Here is a 19193-nt window from a genome sequence, read left to right as displayed (position 1 = left end):
TTTTAATCTGAAATGTCAAAATGTCTATTGCATTTTTCCAAGCACCATTGCAGGATTCTGGTCAGATCGCTGATTGAACATTGCAAACTGAACGATCTAATGGCTACTATTCAGTGTGCTGAGTATTATTTTTCTGATTTGTTTAAGAGCGATTGCGTACTTTATAGCATCTGATATGTAACTGTTCCTCATTGACGCTACTACGTTTCCGGATTTTTGGCTTTCCATACATGGCTGAATCTGTGCATGGGGAGCTAAAAGTGAAAGATATTCTATCTTTTCTCACCCAGTGTGGTTAGTAGCTATAGTCAGAGAGGTTCATTGTTTCTCTTGGAGTGAATGAATCCTTTCTATATTGATCTTTAAAGGCTTTAGCAGATTGTTTGGCATCCCTTAAAGGGTGCCAAATATACTTCTGTTCGTACATATTGTGAATCGATCTGAATTCTTTCGGGAAGCAGAATGTCGCCGCCCTTGTAAAATCTCTTAATCCCCTTGGGTGTGAGAGGTTTTATTAAATGTACATTTTGACACCTACACATGCGGAACGCATATTTTTCTTTTTGCCTTTCTCATATTTAATGGTTATGCAAATCGAATTTACAGGGTGATGTGCACAAAAAAAAAGGAAAAAAATAGTCACACACGTTTCTCACAGATGGCTTAACCGATTTTCACAAATTTAGATTCAAATAAAAGATCTTATAGCCTCATACAATTTATTTGAATTTCATTTGGATCCGACTTCCGGTTCCGGAATTACAAGGAAATATGTGCAAACTAAGAAACAAAAAAGGTCTTTCTTTAAAAAGTTCCCGAAAAGTTGACGTAGATCCGACCTCTGGTTCCGGTATTACAGTGCGATTAGTGAAACTATTCCTGGTCGCTAAATGACCAAACCTGCATCGGCCAGAAATAGTCGAAAACACGTTTTCATTCGGCACGTCAGAAAAGACATTGCACTCCGTTGCAAAACAAAAGGTGTTTTGTAAACAGCAGAAACTTTACGTCTGCTTAGCGGTTCAAATTGAACTGCCGAGTTTAGCACTAAGCAGTTCAATTTGAACTGCTCTGCTCTGATGAGTCAAAGACGAAACGTAAAAATATTAAAAACGCTTTAGACGATTTGCACGAATCATGATTCAAATTGAAGCGCTCATTTTCTTTAAATATACTGTGCAATGTCATCCTGATCCGACTTCTGGTCTCGAAATTATAGGGCGATGAGTGTCAAAAAATTCAAATTGAAAATGACGATGCAAAACTAGTACGCGACGGTACGTGCGGCCTTTCTTAATTCGCAGCGTGCTTTATTCAATTTCGTGTAGCGTGCAGGGTTGCCACATTAAAATTTATATTTTTCAGGTGAAACATATGTACATTTTTAATCCTTTCATTCAACTTGTACCTACTTGTTAGTGTTATTACAAGGTCATGAAAACGATGCTGTTCTATAAAAGTTCACTTATTGCCTTTCTCATATAGAAAGTTTATACAATAACTTGAAAAATTGACTAGTGGAAATTGGCCCGAAGGACTATGTGTTCTATATCATTCGACACAGTTCATTGAGCTGAGCAATGTATATGGCTGTGTGTGTATGTGTGTGAGTATATGTCAAATAAAGTCACTCATAAAATAAAAAATTTCATAGTCCCATAGGTTGCTATTGAATTTCACTCCGTAATTTTGAGCGACGAAAGGTAAAATTCTTCTAGATTTACCTTAAAACTGATTCAATTTGTAGCCTATATTAGTTACTTACTAAACAAACCGACTTCGGCTATACTGGTTCCAAGTTCCCGATTCCAGAAGTACCGGAAATAGTGTTCAAAAAGTTTAAAATAAGACTTACTCAATTTTTTGATTTGATAGATTCCCACAAACAGGCTTAAATAAAAGTTCCTATAGTTTCATAGGTTGCTGTTTAATTTCAAGGATTTCCTTCGTTGGGAAATTCACCGTCAGTATCGGTTAGACCTATCGTCGGGGACTAGCGCTAGCCCTGGGTTGTTGAGGCACCAGTGAATCGGAAGCCTTACTTCAACCGGAATCGTCAGACTTACCTCGACTCCTTGCTTGGAACGAAGCAAGCCACTCAAAGTCTAAAAAGGAAGCCCGGGAGCTAAACGGCTCATAGAATAGGAGGAGAAAGTGGCAGATCTTCATACCTGCGATGTACCTAGCCGAGAAATGTGCTATGAGCACTGGGAGCGGGTCATTGCGCCGAAAGCCGTTTCGCCGAAAGTCGTTTCGCCGAAAGTCGTTTCGCCGAATAGGTCATTTCGCCGAAAGTCGTTTCGCCGAAAGGGTCATTTCGCCAAAAGGGTAATTTCGAATGCATCAATTTTTTTGTGTTATTATGCCTCCTGTATAACTGATGTGGCGCAGCCACATAACCGAAGCCAAGATGGGTCGGCGGCATAAAGCCGCCGAGGCGACGCCGGCTGAGTTGGCCGCCGATCCGCCGTCGGAAGCGGCGGCCTCTTGCATACATACAACCGCCTCGTTTGCCCGGTCTACTCAAAGCTAGGTTTCTTTGCGGTAGCGAGGTAGCGAGGTCGGACAGTACACGAATCAAATCGATGTGGCGAAGCCGCATTAGATATTTATTTATTTAGTAAACGGAAAATACCACATACATTTGCTTGGTAGATATCTATGGAATTGCTTTGATGATTAGTAGTCAACAAGTTTCTTTGAGAACTCCGTTCTGAGGTTCATGAATCGACCTTCATTCAAGAAGTACAATTGTAGGTCAAAAAATCGGGCGTTTACGTTATCATTTTAATTTGTCTTTATTTTAAATCGATTCCCATTACGATTTTAAGACAATTGCAGGAATCGGCGAAATGACCCTTTCGGCGGAATGACATTTGACGAAGTGGCCCATTCGGCGAAATGACATTCGGCGAAATGAGATTCAACTACTGCCCTAGCTGCTGGCTAACCTATTTTCGCAAACTAACACTCGGTCAACTGTCTCACCCAGTTCAATCTTTCTCTCGCTCATTGTGTTGATGATCAATATTGACGTGTACAAGACAAAATAGAAAATTCTAACGCGTTCTGCTGATGAGCTATGATTAAGAAAAAGAAGGATGCAATTGGGTGGGACGGTTGACCGAGTGTAATTTTGAAAAAAGAGGTCAGCTAGAGCAATAGTTGAATTTCAGGCGACTTGTGTGCAGCAACTTGAACAAGTTCAACACTATCTCATCTCTTTCGTTCTGGAACGTGTTCCATATATGTTCCAAAGTAGCATAGTCGATAAAACATCTTCATGGTAAAGAGAAGCGTGAAGGTTCGAGCCCATTCTTTGAGCGATTATTTTTCGCAAAGTTTTCATTTTTCGGTGTTCCATTCATTTTCATCTTTTCTCTTCGTCTGCTGCTTGTTAGCAGTAATGATTATAATACTGTTAGTGTTTCCGGCAGCATTGAATAACCCCCCTCTTTTCCACCTCAGTGATTTTTTTTAATTTTTGTATTCTTACAACGATACCTTTCAGTTTATTTATTTATTTGGTACAGGAAAAAGTCTATTGAAGTTAGTTTCTGTCAAAGTAGGCATAATACCTCCTCTTTTTTTGAATCAACATTATAATCTTCCAAATGATATATTTTCCACAAATTTAGTTCTCTGGAACCCGTAATCGGATTTCAATAAAAAACAATAGCAGTTATTGTAAAACATGGGCTGAAAAATCTCGGGCTTTACACATAGATGGCACTAGTTTTATTGCAGTCATTTTTTCTCAGTTAATACTAACCTTTAAAAGACAGCTGTAAAATTTCATGATATTCTATACTTTAGTTTGTGCTAAGAGTGACGCTACTTTTGTTATTTTGAGAACAATGGATCAAAAGCATTTTCGTGTTTTAATTTTACACTTGGAAAAAATACAGTTAATCGAACCAATGGCTTGAAAAGTGTTATGGAGACTCTGCTTCAACAATAATAAAACGTTGGTTTGCTGACTTCAAATGTGGTCGTAGAGACTACGATGATGCAGAACGCAGTGGACGTTCAAATGAGGCGGTAACTTGGGAGACGGTGTTTTCTGGCATAAGAAATTCACAAAATCGTTTTGATGGATCGAAAAATGATGTTTCGTGAGTTAGCAGACATCATAAAGATATTAAAAGAACGTGTTGGCTTTATATTTCATGAGCATTTGAGTATGAGAAAGCTCTATTCAAAGTGGGTGCCGCTTATGCTCACTGTTGACCATAAACGAAAACGTGTTGATGATTCTGAACAGTGTTTGACCATGTTTAAACGTAACAAATCGCTCCTACATCCATCGTATTCGCCATATTTGGCTCCCAGCGACTTCTGGCTGTTCGCAGACTTGAAAAAATGCTCACCGGTAGGAAATTTCGCACGAATGAAGAGGTTATCGATGATACTGAGGCCTATTTTGAGGCATAAGATAAAGCGTTCTGCAAAAGTGGCTTTGAAATATTAGAGCGGCGCGGGAATGATTACGTCGCTCTTGATGGATAAAGTTGACCAATAAATCGTGTCCTCTTTGTTACTTAGGCCCGGAAATTTTCAGCTCATGTGTTACTACCCAATATACTACCGTTCAATTGAGGGGACTGGATTCCAATAGGTGTTCAATAGTACTTACTAGCATTCTCCGGATAGGTCCCACCTAGAGGCCGTGTGGAATCCGACGCAAAAAATATTGCCAAGAATAGATCCACTGGGTTCCTGCTTTCATGTTGTAAAAGATCACAATTTCAGGAGTTTCTCTTTTCCTACTATTTTATTAGAACACTTTGAGAGATTTTTTTATCTATTTCCTCTACCTATTAAGAATAATCTAATCTAAAATATTTTTCTTCTTTTGTGTTATTTTCCATGTTTCATTTCTTCATTTTTCGAATACATGTAAAAATGCAGTTCGTTGTTGATTTTAATATACAAAAATCTGTTTTAATCCACCTAGTGGTGTAATGATGCCTTTCTCATATTAATCATACCATCATATATAATACTGTGGTATTCTTCAAAATAATTTTCTTCGATTCCTAAAAAGAATAACCGAAATCGGTTTGTTTGACCGTCTACTGATAAAAACTATTAATTGGAGATGATTTGAGGTCGATTTAGCAAACTTTTTCGGTTTATCGCCCTTTTCAGTGATGGTATACAATTTTTAACACACTTTACCTTATATTTCCGGATCCGGAAGTCGAATCCAGATGAAATTCAGGAATTGCGTATGGGACCACAGGACCTTTCATTTGAACCTAAGTCTATGAAAATTGCCATCTATGAGAAAAGCTAGAAAACATATTTTCATTTTTTTGCACATTTTACCGCATAACTCCGGAACCGGAAGTCGGATATAAACAATATTCAGGAATTTTGTATGGGACTACAAGACCATTCATTTGAATCCAAGCTTGTAAAAATCGGTTCAGCCATCTCTAAGAAAAGTTAGTGCATTTATTTTCATATTTTTTTGCTCATTTTACCCTATAATTCCGGAACCGGAATTATTTTAAAGAATACCCCAGTGTTATATATGATAGTATGATTGATATGAGAAAGGCATCATTACCCCATTAGGTGGATTGAAACAGGTTTTCGCCTTTCTCATATAGAAAGGTTATACAATCACTGTGAAAACCGACTTTTGAACCGAGGCCCGGAGGGCCGAGTGTCATATACTCATATACTGTCATATACTCATATACATATACATATACATATACATATACATATACATATACATATACATATACATATACATATACTCAGTTCGTCGAGTACGCAAAATGTATGTGTGTGTATGTGTGTGTATGTGCGTATGTGTGTATGTAACGTTTTTTGCACTAACTTTTCTCGGAGATGGCTGAACCGATTTTCCCAAACTTAGATTTAAATGAAAGGTCTTGTGGTCCCATACAAAATTCCTGAATATCATTTGGATCCGACTTCCGGTAACTTTTCTCAGAGATGGCTGAACCGATTTTCACAAACTTAGATTCAAATGGAAGGTCTTGAGGTCCCATGAAAAATTCCTGAATATTATTTGGATCCGACTTCCAGTTCGGGAGTTATGCGGTAAAATGTGAAAAAAAATATATGTTCTAACTTTTCTCATAGATTGCGCAACCAATTTTCACAAACTTAGGTTCAAATGAAAGATTCTGTGGTCCCATACGTAATTCCTGAATTTCATGCGGATCCGACTTTCGGATCCGGAAATATAGGGTAAAGTGGGTTAAAAATTGTATACCATCACTGAAAATGGGGAAAAACCTTAAATTTTTTTTCTAAATCGACCTCAAATGTTTTCCAATTGATAGTTTTTATCAGTAGATGGTCAAACAAACCGATTTCGGTTATTCTTTTAAGAATCTAAGAAAATTATTTTGAAGAATACCACAGTATCATATATGATAGTATGATTGATATGAGAAAGGCATCATTACACCACTAGGTGGATTAAAACAGGTTTTTTAGGTGCAATTTATTATTAATGGAAAAGTGGGTAATAGTGCGCGGTATGTATTAGTGCGCATCTTATTGTGAGCTCCTGTTAATATTTACCACTTTTTACTTACAATAAATATTGAGATTTGACTCAATTAAATTCCCTATTAATTTTATACCAATACGACAGACGTAAATATAAAATCTGTCATTAGAAAATAAGCTTTACATTTATTTCTAATAAAATCACGTTTTTTGCCTCACTCATATAAAAAGGTTTTGCCTTTCTCATATAAAAAGGTTATGCAATCACTGTGAAAACCGACTTTTGAACCGAGGCCCGGAGGGCCGAGTGTCATATACCATTCGACTCAGTTCGTCGAGTACGCAAAATGTCTGTGTGTGGGTATGTGCGTATGTGTGTACGTAACGTTTTTTCGCACTAACTTTTCTTGGAGATGGCTGAACCGATTTTCACAAACTTAGATTCAAATGAAAGGTCTTGTGGTCCCATACAAAATTCCTGAATGTTATTTGGATCCGACTTCCGCTTCCGGAATTATGGGGCAAAATGTGCAAAAAATGAAAATATGTTTTATAACTTTTGTCGAAGATGGCGCGACCGATTTTCACAAACTTGAGTTCAAATGAAAAGTCCTGTGGTCCCATACGTAATTCCTGAATTTCATCCGGATCCGGAAATATAAGGTAAAGTGTGTTAAAAATTTTTTACCATCACTGAAAGGGACGAAAAACCGTAAAAAGTTTTTTAAATCGACCTCAAATCTTCTCCAATCGATAGTTTTTATCAGTAGTAGGGTCTTAGTTAGTAGGCCAAACAAACTGATTTCGATTATTCTTTTAAGAATCGAAGAAAATTATTTTGAAGAATGCCACAGTATTATATATGATAGTATGATTGATATGAGAAAGGCATCATTACACCACTAGGTGGATTAAAACAGGTTTTTCGCAGATATTATTACTACCTTTGTGATGGGATCGACGCATCAGTTTTTGTATCAGTTCCACAATCGTCGTTTTCCCATAACACAACAGTTACTAGAATAGTAATATAAACTAACTTGATGAATTGCACAATCAATAGAAAAATACAGTACAGCAACTTAACATGCTACTTGGGTAGTATGCGTATGACCAACTATGAAAGTGTCCAGGAGAAGTGTAAATTGTATACTGTGATAGCCAGATATGATATAGGAGATCAGGATAAGACAAGCTCAAAATGTGTCTTGGAACTGTTTGGATGAGAGCAGCGATAGAGCATTTCATTGTCAAACAAACCTAGAATCACGAAACTAAAGCAATAGTTGTTCGTAAGAATTCGGTTCATTTGCATAGATTCAAATATAAATTCAAACAAGCTATCCATTGGCTTATCTTATTATTATCAGAGCTTCTCAGATCAGGACTAATTGGCCTTCAATTAAAATAATTTCATATTTATCTCTCAGTATCGGTAGAGATTAAGGAAAAACTATAGGCTTAAAAACTAACATTTCGTTAGCAATTCACCAATGCATGTCGGCCAATATAAATCAAACGCCTATTATGAATAACTCGTCATCTCCATTTTTTCATAAATACGTTGATTTCATAGGCAATATACATAAGTTTTTCTTCGCCGTGGCATCCACAATACATAGTACTTTAAAACTAATACATTTCGAATATCATATTAGTATGTTGGTATTCATTAGTTAATCTAATCACTGTTTTTATTAAGCGAGTTGCTATTATAAATTACATCAAATGAAATACATTTATTTTGTACATGATATTATAACTATTTCAGGTTTGTTTGTATCAGTTCATCACTTTTATTCAATATAAGATAGCTGGCTATTGGTTGAACTCATGGAAGAGAAAACAGTCTAACATAAAATGAATTTTAAATTGGAACTCCAATGGACTTAATGAAATAATAAAGAAGTTTCATGTAAGGAACGTCACGACAAGCAAGAATGTCGCGAATTGGGACATTGGATAGTCTACCTTGGGTACGCAAGGAATTTATTAGTTGAGATCTGACATCACGATACTCCACGCATGTCCAAACAACATGGTCAATATCGCGGTAACCTTCGCCACAAGCACAATGATTAGTCTCGGAAAGTCCAATTCGAAGGAGATGTGCATTTAACGTGTAGTGATCGGGCATGAGTCTGGACATCACACGAATGAAATCCCTACTCACATACAGTCCCCTGAACCATGCCTTTGTCGATATTTTAGGAATAATTGAGTACATCTACCGACCCAGATCCTCTTTATCCCAAGAAGCTTGCCAGGTTCCAAGTGTTCTTTGGCGAGACGCGCTATAGAATTCGTTGAAAGCAATCGGTCTCTCATAAATTTCATCCTCAATAGCACCACGTTTGGCTAAAATATCGTCTGTTTCATTGCCTGGAATGGAGCAATGAGCCGGGATCCAAACTATTGTGATTTGATAATTATTATTCAATATGACGTTCAGGCACTGTTTTATTTTGCCCAAGAAAAAAGGTTCATTTTTGCCAGTAGCGTTTGAGCGAATGGCTTCAATTGCACTCAGACTATCTGTGAAAAGAAAATAATGGTTTGGAGATAATGTGACGATTATACTCAAACTATAATGAACTGCTGCTAACTCTGCTATATAAACAGATGTAGGTTCTTGAAGCCTAAATGAGACCGAAACATTATTGTTGAATATACCAAACCCAGTAGCCTCTTCAATTCGTGATCCGTCCGTGTAAAATATTTTTTCAGAGTCAAAATGCCTGAACTTACTTGTAAATATTTTTGGGATTTCCAACGAGCGTAGGTGTTCCGGAATTCCACGCACTTTGCGCTGCATGGATGTGTCGAAAAATAAAGTTGAGTCAGAGACATTCAGGAGGCTGACACGGATAGGAATATATCTTCAAGGGTTGATTTCCTGTGACATATGGTTGAAATATACTGTCATGAATCTTGTTTGAGATTAAAGCTCAACTAGCCTTTCGAAGTTATTAATAACCAGGGGATTCAGTACCTCACATCTTATTAGCAGTCGCGATGAAAGCTCCCAAAAATGATTTTTCAATGGAAGACTCATTGTATGTGTCGAATGCAAGCAGCTTAAAGCAATTCGCAAACAACGATATTGAATTGGATCTAATTTGATAATATGAGAGTTTGCAGCGGAACGAAAGCAAACGCATCCATATTCCATCACTGAAAGTATCGTTGTCTGATACAATTTTATTAGATCTTCCAGATGAGCACCCCACCAAGATCCTGTTATTGTTCGAAGAAAATTTACTCTTTGTTGGCATTTTGTTATCAGAAACCTAATGTGTCCTCCCCACGTGCATTTGGAATCAAATCACACCCCGAGGTATTTGAAAGTCAAAACCTGTTGGATCATTCTTCCCATCATATGAAGCTGAAGCTGCGCGGGATCATGCTTTCTTGAAAAGACGACCAGCTCTGTTTTCTCCGCAGAGAATTCGATACCCAGATGAACAGCCCAAACGGACAAGTTATCTAAGATATCTTGCAATGGTTTTTGCAGATCAATAGCTTTGGGTCCAGTAACTGAAACTACGCCATCGTCTGCCAATTGTCTTAATGTACAAGGGGTTACTAGACAGCTGTCAATGTCATTCACGTAAAAATTATAAAGGAGCGGACTGAGGCATGAGCCTTTCGGTAGACCCATGTAGCTAATTCTGAATGTTGCCAAATCGCCATGTGAAAAATGCATGCGTTTCTCTGACAAAAGGTTGTGCAAATAATTATTTATAACCGGTGGAAGTCCATGTTGGTGGAGCTTGTCTGAAAGAACATCAATGGAAACTGAATCAAATGCTCCTTTAATGTCTAAAAATACAGATGCCATTTGTTGCTTTTGAGCGAGGGCAATTTGGATGTCAGACTAAAGTAATGCAAGGCAGTCATTCGTCCCTTTATTTCTACGGAAGCCAAACTGAGTATCAGACAACAACCCGTTCGTCTCGACCCAAGTGTCGAGACGTAGTAGAATATTTTTTTCGAACAATTTTCTGATGCAGGGCAACATCGCAATGGGTCTATATGAGTTGTGATTGGAAGCTGGTTTCCCCGGCTTTTGAATGGCGATAACTTTCACTTGCCTCCAGTCAGGTAGACCAATATTTTGCCCAAGAACTTGTTGAACAATTCCAACAAACGTCTTTTTGCGAGGTCGGGCAGATTCTTCACCAAGTTGAATTTAATTCTGTCCAACCCAGGAGCGTTATTGTTACAAGACATGAGTACTATGGAAAATTCCATCATTGAAAAGGGGCTATTAATGGAACCATTATTTGGAAAAGATTCTCTAATAATCCTATGCGTAGGAACAGAATCTGGACAAACTTTCCTCGCAAAATCAAATATCCATCGGTTCGAGTATTCCTCACTCTCATTTTCTACGTTACGATTACTCATTCGTCTGTCCGTATTCCAAAGAGTGTCGTTTTCTGCTATCTCAGTTGCTCTGCCGTCGTTGTGGACACCACTGAACTTGGTGTGCTGCCTGTACCTGACCAAGGTACAGTGCTGATGCTCTTGGTAGCGATCAAATGAGATGATTGCAGTGTAGCACCTCGCGATATATGTCGTCTCTTTTGATCCTACGCAGCGTACAAATTCTGGTACTTGTTAGATCAGCACTGGGTTGCTTTAGCACCTCTGTGCCTTTGCGCCCCTTCGTCTTGGCACCTTTATGCGATGGCACCTCTGTGACTCGTCACTTCTATGCTCTCGCACCACTGTGTCTCTACACCTCTGTGCGTATGAACGGGATGGCCTTCGTTGCTAGCTTTACAGTCGGGAAACGCCCCGAATATTGCGTTTACTATGGGCAGTTTAACTTTCTGAAGCTTAGTATTGTCTCGGTAGCAGCCGTTAACTCACGAGTCACTACAATTGAAACACAACCTCTTCGCTTGAATGGTTTTTACTGAATGATCTCCATGTTTGTAGATTATTTTAATAAAACAATTGTCATTGATATCGTATTCCGGGGTAAGATTGGGGATTCCGAGTGGTTTAAAATTGAATAACTACCGTTCTGAGAATCCTGTGACACTTTTAATGAAGAGACTTCCTCGGTCACTAGTAGCAACAGAGTATTGAATTAACATTTCTTCCATTCCTACAGCGCGTGCATGGGTGTGAACGTTATTGATCGTTTCATGCTGTAAGTCAGTTTAGGTTGCACGTTGAGCATCTACTTCTTCCTAGTATCTAGACCTTACTAGTGTATGCAATGTCAACTGATTTCTGATCAATCATGGGAAACTCACGGGCGGTCAACTAAGCTAAGCTATCACATTGCTTGGCTGGTGCTACTGTCCTACTGACACTAACAATTCTTCCAGGTCAGGGCTTGAACATGCGGCAACTGACTTTTAAGACCTGCGCCGTATACATAGAACAGCCAACCCGGGCGCATTTTTTTAACTTAACTTTTTTTAGAGAATTTGTTTTCACACGTTAGCACAATTTTCGAATACTATATCACAAATGAAAGCCGAAAGTTCAAATTAAAAACACTTTACTTTAGTAGTCAAAATAAAACTTCCGTGACGTAGCGTTTTACTAAGTCAGAGGGGACTTGTCACAATTTGTCACAATATTCGAAACCCCCTCCCCTCCTTAATCCGTGATGTACTTTGTTATGTTGTTCAAAAAGTCCCAACATTCTATGAGAATTTATTTAGAGTTTCACGCAAAATCAGCCACCCAAAATTTTTTTTTCATCTAACAATTTTTTTTCGGTAAAGAACTCGAAAATATTCGACACGTATTCTTTTATTTCAATATGGTACGTGGAATTTTCGAGATATGATTTTTTGAAATTTCGTGTTTTTTAAAAAAAGAGCCTTTTTTCAACAGCCTATACCTTAAAATCTAATAAAGATACAAAAATTCGTCCAAGACATGAAATGTGCGTCTTTTCCTTAGCTTTCAAATAAGCGATTCCATAAAACAACCTTCAAAGTTAAAATAATGTAAAAAGTAAAAAATTAATAAACAAATAAAAAAATTTCATGCTTGGGCCTTTTTTTGTTGGAAAAAGAAGCCTTAGGGGTTTAACTCAATCTGGGCAAAGTTTCAGAGTGAAAAGATCCGTACTTTCGGAGTAGTGAATTTTTCAAATATGACCCGCACGCGCGGAGCGTACCGCAGCACAATTCGCTAGGATACGGGCTTAACTTGTCGACACATGTCGCGCCACAGATCGAATCCTAACTTTGTCAGTTTATTGTTAGCAACGTTTCCGACAGAAAGCGAGTGTCCTCCTGGGAAGAGAAAACTCATTTTTAATTCCTTGTCTCCGTGCGGCTCAACATAGTGAAACGATTGTGTTCCAGAAATAGTTTTACATTTTTCGAAACGATTTTTTAAAAAATTTCTCTGCTTTTACATAATCTTCTGAGCATTTTTGTATGACTGAAATATTGGGTAGAGAAGATGCTTTCCTAGCCCACTCGTACAATTTATTCGCGGTCGAAATTTGACAATCATTGAGCATTTGTAAACTTGCGCGACGTGCCATTCTTTTGATAGTTCCTCCAGCACCGTCGCATGGCCCTTTTCCATGAGCTGTAGCGAGAAAATTCCACTGTGCAAAACGATGAAATTCATGCTCGTGATGATAAATATTCGTAAAGTGTTTTACATTTTTGAATTGTTGAGGAGCACCGTCAGAACAATAGATGTACTTGCGTATATGTGGCAAGCATTGTGAAAAATATTGATTAGGAGTTTCAAGAAAGACATATACAGCTATTGCGTAATGTTTCTTGCAATCAGAAATAATTACTAATGTTTCATGATTCATTCTGCTGTTCATTTTATAATAGAAAACAATGGGGAATATAGTCGCTTGGTCTTTATTTCAATGAAAGCCAGTTATGGCGTTTTGAACAACGCCATAACTGGCTTTCGATGTTTTCGTCACTCTTCAAGTTTTTTCACATTTCGAAAATAAGAAGTTTGTTTTCGAGCAATGAAAGAATGCATGTGCATCTCAGCCATAGACGAAGCAGAAAAAAAGTCAACGGCGGTGAGCTCGGATCGGTCGTATCGGCCGTATCGGCCGTATCGGCATAATGCGGATAGCCTTTTAAGCCTGTATACGAGCGAATTGCGCTGCGGTACGCTCCGCGCGTGCGGGTCGTAATTGAAAAACTCACTGCTCCGAAAGTATTGATCTTTCCACTCTGAAACTTTGCCAAGATTGAGTTAAATCCCTAGGGCTTCTTTTTTCAACAAAAAAAAAAAAATTAATAAATAAAAAAATAGGCCAAAGTTTGATTTTTTTTTATTTGTTTATTAGTTTTTAGCTTTTTTCATTATATTAACTTTGAAGGTTGTTTTATGGAATCGCTTATTTGAAAGCTAAGGAAAAGACCACATTTCATGTCTTGGACGAATTTTTGTATCTTTATTAGATTTTACAGTATAGGCTGTTGAAAAAGGCTCTTTTTTAAAAACGCGAAATTTCAAAAAATCATATCTCGAAAATTCCACGTACCATATTAAAAAAAAATACGTGTCGAATATTTTCGAGTTCTTTACCAAAAAAATAGCAAGATGAAAAAAAAAAGTTGGGTGGCTGATTTTGCGTGGAATGCCCCATACATATTATTTTTCTTATTGGAATCGAAAAGCAGTCAAATTGTGTTTCTTGGGCAATTTAATGTTTTGCGTTGTATTGAAACAGTTGCGAAGCGTAAAGTCTTTACTATCGGCTAATATGACTTGTGACCGAAAATGTGATGCAAAAGTAGAGAAAATTTTACATAAAATGGTAAAAAACTGATACATTTACAGTTTATTAGAATTCTTTATATAATTCTTTAAGTTTTTCAATATGTCTTCTCATATCATATATTTCTTAAACTATTTACAAAATCTAATGAATTTTTGCTTCTGATATTTTTAGCAAGGTATACCTCCAATAAGATCCTCGATAGCTAGCTCATCGAAGGTAGGAGCAACACAAATAACTGGTGGAGTTTCTTTGTCCACCTGTATACCGTCAACACAACAACAATCACAGCAGGGTATACTGTTTGGTCCGCAAGCAACAATACAACCACATCAGCAACAGCCTCAACAACAGACACTAGTGAATGCAAATATACAGCTCGATCCTTTTGGTGCACTTTAAGGATACAAACGTTATTGAGCATTCACAGCAATATACAAACATGAATCTTTCTTCTTGAAATAATTATAATGTACTATGTAACAATTGAGCAGGAAAAATTATGTTTCTGAAACTGTCTAAAATATATGTTTATATATTCATGATATTTGTAGCTGAGTTATTGCTGAATGTTTATCTAAAGCGTAGAATTGCGTTATAAATAACATTAATTATCAGTGCGAGGAGTCATGACACAGAATATTACAATTCTTAAATACATTACTATATGAGTATTTCTATATTATATCGTTGTTAGTAGATTGTATGTATATAAGTATTATGAAAAAATTAAAGAAAAGCGATAAACTCATGTAACATTAGAGCATAGATATCATAACGAAATGTTGAATTAATAGGATTTGTTATTTGATAAAAATTGTGTTACTATTTGTGTACTGGTATTAGGACATTTTCTTTTTCGAACAATTGAAGACAGCAAAGCAGCTGAGACAATATGAATGATGAATAATTGTAAGTTCTGCCAAACGAACGTTTAACCCTTGTATGTCTTATTTATAGACTAAAAAATCATTTATCAGATCGTTTTGGTTTGGTTTTCACGTGGTTTTTTACGCGGGTTTCCTTAAGTTTCCATGGATTCTCGAATATTTACGTATGAAAACTGAAAACATGTCAAGTAAGAAATATGGAGAAACACGTAGCAACAAAGAATGAAATTGCTAGTACCAATAAAATGGAACAAGCGACGATTATTTAGTCAAAGTTATAATATATTGCTATATTTTTATTACATTCTATATTGCTGAGTAGAAAATACATCTCTCAAAATATAAGGGGTTTTCTGGTTTGTACAATAAGCATATATGTACTTTCGACTTTCGTCACGTTTCGCCTTCGCCTTTAAACTTCCATCTCCGTCTATCACTTCAATTTAAACCACTAAGCTGACGCAAAGTTTACGCTGCTGGCTGCTGGTTGCCCGTTGTCACTCGGTTACGCCTGAGACGTCAGATAGGATCCGTCGGTGCAATAGGGACCGTGCACGAAGCCTTGATTTAGTGGCCCGGCAACGACAGCGCACGAGGCGGCGAGTGTAAAAAATAATTCTAAAGACTGTCCCAGAAATTATGGACGCACTTTGATTTCGCTGTAAATAATTCACAAGTGTTAGATATTCAAATTTTATTCCACATACTGATAATGTTAGACTACAACAACAGAATATTATTCTCAACATTTGCTACTTAGCCATTGTAGACTAGCTGGCTCACCTTCTTGCGAACATTCCTCATTAAATTCCGTACAGACTTCTTGGCGACAAGTTTTGACACTTTTGCCTTTCTCATATAGAAAGGTTATGCAATCACTGTGAAAACCGACTTTTGAACCGAGGCCCGGAGGGCCGAGTGTCATATACCATTCGACTCAGTTCGTCGAGTACGCAAAATGTCTGTGTGGGTATGTGTGTATGTGTGTGTATGTGCGTATGTGTGTATGTAACGTTTTTTTGCACAAACTTTTCTCGGAGATGGCTGAACCGATTTTTTACAAACTTAGATTCAAATGAAAGGTCTTGTGATCCCATACAAAATTCCTGAATATTATTTGGATCCGACTTCCGGTACCGGAATTATGGGGTAAAATGTGCAAAAAATTGTGAAAATAAGTGCACTAACTCAGAGATGGCTGAATCGATTTTCACAAACTTAGATTCAAATGAAAGGTCTTAAGGTCCCATACAAAATTCCTGAATGTTGTTTGGATCCGACTTCTGGTTTGGGAGTTATGGGGTAAAATGTGCAAAAAAATGAAAATATGTGTTCTAACTTTTCTCCTAGATGGCGCGACCGATTTTTACAAACTTAGGTTTAAATGAAAGGTCCTGTGATCTCATGCGTTATTCCTGAATTTCATGCGGATCCGACTTCCGGATCCGGAAATATAGGGTAAAGTGTGTTAAAAATTGTATACCATCACTGAAAATGGGGAAAAACCTTAAAAAAATTTCTAAATCGACCTCAAATCTTTTTCAATTTGATGGTTTTTATCAGTAGACGGTCAAACAAACCGATTTCGGTTATTCTTTTAAGATTCGAAGAAAATTTTTTGTTTTTTGCCTTTCTCATATAGAAAGGTTATGCAATCACTGTGAAAACCGACTTTTGAACCGAGGCCCGGAGGGCCGAGTGTCATATACCATTCGACTCAGTTCGTCGAGTACGCAAAATGTCTGTGTGTGTATGTGCGTATGTAATGTTTTTTGCACTAACTTTTCTCGGAGATGGCTGAACCGATTTTCACAAACTTTGATTCAAATGAAAGGTCTCGTGGTCCCATAAAAAATTCCTGCATATTATTCGGAACCGACTTCCGGTTCCGGAGTTATGGGGTAAAATGTCCAAAAAAAAGATATTATGTGTTCCAACTTTTCTCATAGATGGCGCTACCGATTTTCACAAACTTAGGTTCAAATAAAAGGTTCTGTGGTCCCATACGTAATTCCATAATTTCATCAGGATCCGACTTCCGGATCCGGAAATATAGGGTAAAGTGTGTTAAAAATTTTATACCATCACTGAAAAGAGCGAAAAACTGTAAAAAGTTTTCTAAATCGACATCAAATCTTTTCCAATTGATAGTTTTTATCAGTAGACGGTCAAACAAATCTATTTCGGTTATTCTTTTAAGAATCGAAGAAAATAATTTTGAAGAATTCCACAGTATTATATATGATAGTATGATTGATATGAGAAAGGCATCATTACACCACTAGGTGGATTAAAGCAGGTTTTTTCCAATCTTTTAGTTGAATGGTTTCGGCTGCCGAAACATGTTTCCTATGATAGTGCCTTCGTTAGTGCCTATGATAGCCTTCGTTAGTGCCCAAAATTTCTCAATTGATCGAAGTTAAGGGCAATTTGGTGGATTCATGTCTTTTGGGACGAAAGTGACATGTTTGGTAGTATACCATTCTACCGTTGATTTCGTGTAGTGGCAAGATGCAAGATCTGGTCAGAAGACAACAGGATCCTTGTGGCTTCGAATCATGGGTAGAAGTCGCTTTTGTAAACATTCCTTGATGTATATTTCGCTGTTCATTGAAGCAGTGGTGATGAAAAGTTTCGAAATCTTACCGCAGCTACAAATTGCTTGCCAGACCATAGCTTCCTTATCAAATTTTTCGACTTCAATCGATGTCTCGGACTGGTTTAACACTTGCCCTTCTCGCACCGTTTAATATTGTGGTCCCGGCAAGGATTTGTAATCGAGTTTTACGTAGGTTTCGTCGTCCATGATTATACAGTTTAAATTTCCAGCAAGAATCGTATTGTACAGCTTTCGAACCCTCGACCTGATCGATGCTCCTTGTTTCGGACTACGTTTTGGTTGTTTCTGCTTCTTATAGGTTCGAAGATTCAAAAGTTTTTTACGTTTATCCAACTGAGGGTTAGCAGGACCTTTTTTTCGACCCGTTTTCGGTATATCCTCAAAGCGGTTATCCTCACCGAACTTCCTGATTGCATTTCGCACGGCTTTTTCACTTACTCCTTCCATTTTTGCTATCTTTCTCAGTGACAGTCCGCGTTCTGTGCACCATTTTTACACAATTTTTCGACGTTGTTCTGCTGAAAGTCCACGCATTTCGAAACAAACTAATGAAAACGAATAAACAACTGCACAAGTGGTTAGAGAAGAGTGTAAACAACAGAACGCAGTCATAAAAATTGACAGATTCTGAACCATTGCGAAATGGCAGCGGTTTTTGGTTGCGTCCATAGTTTTTGGGACAGTTCTCTGCGTATTTTTTCCGGAAACAGGAACTATTCGCTTGTGGTGCGAATATAATATAATATTGATCATATTCTCTTAAACATATTCTATTATTACGATATTATCAGCACATTAAATGATTTTTCTATAGACTGGACTGGAAACACTGAAGAAAATCTAACAACAAAATTCTAATTTCAGACCTTTAGTAAATTGCTTCTGTGTAATTTCTCTTTATACTTTCACTCAAAAAAAAACCCTGATAAAAAGTTTAAATACTTTGTTCAATGAAGTAAGTTTATCTCGAAGTTCTTCTTACTTTCTCTGAATTACAATTATTACACAACTTGCTATTATTTTATTTTCAGAGCAAAATATACCCAAATAATTTACTATCCGTCAAACTTTGAAATGGGCCGCAGTTTTAGATAAATTTAACTACTCGTTAAAAAATAACTGCTCGACTGTCGAATTTTCACTAAAAGATCAAATAGTTTGCAAGATGGTCCACATTCTTTAAATGCAGGAAGGAAATAAATTACAATCGTAAAAATGGTAGCAAACTCACGAGTAGCCAGTTCGATGTTATTGAAAACACGAGTCACAAAATTAACAACAAATAATCATTTTGTTGAAATGCTGAACTGTTTTGCCTTTCTCATATAGAAAGGTTATACAATCACTTAAAAATCGACTCGTAAAAATTGGCCAAGTGTCATATGTCATTCCGCTCAATTCGTCGAGCTGAACAATGTATGTGTGTGTTTCTCGCAAATGA

General features: G+C 37.2%; 1 protein-coding gene across 1 annotated transcript in view; it reads left to right on the top strand.

Annotated features, from left to right (window-relative positions):
• LOC131439201 (uncharacterized) overlaps positions 1-15413 on the top strand; it is a 600687-nt gene extending 585274 nt beyond the window's left edge. The window contains exon 8 of the mRNA XM_058609943.1: positions 14417-15413. Coding sequence (XP_058465926.1) covers positions 14417-14644 — 228 coding nt within the window. The 3' untranslated portion in view covers positions 14645-15413. The remainder of the gene's footprint in view (positions 1-14416) is intronic.
• Positions 15414-19193: the final 3780 nt, after the last annotated feature.

The sequence above is a fragment of the Malaya genurostris genome, chromosome 3 (genome assembly GCF_030247185.1).
Source record: "Malaya genurostris strain Urasoe2022 chromosome 3, Malgen_1.1, whole genome shotgun sequence".
Lineage (NCBI taxonomy): Eukaryota > Metazoa > Arthropoda > Insecta > Diptera > Culicidae > Malaya > Malaya genurostris.
The sequence above is the reverse complement of the archived record's forward strand: the minus strand, read 5'-3'. Positions and strand labels throughout refer to the sequence as shown.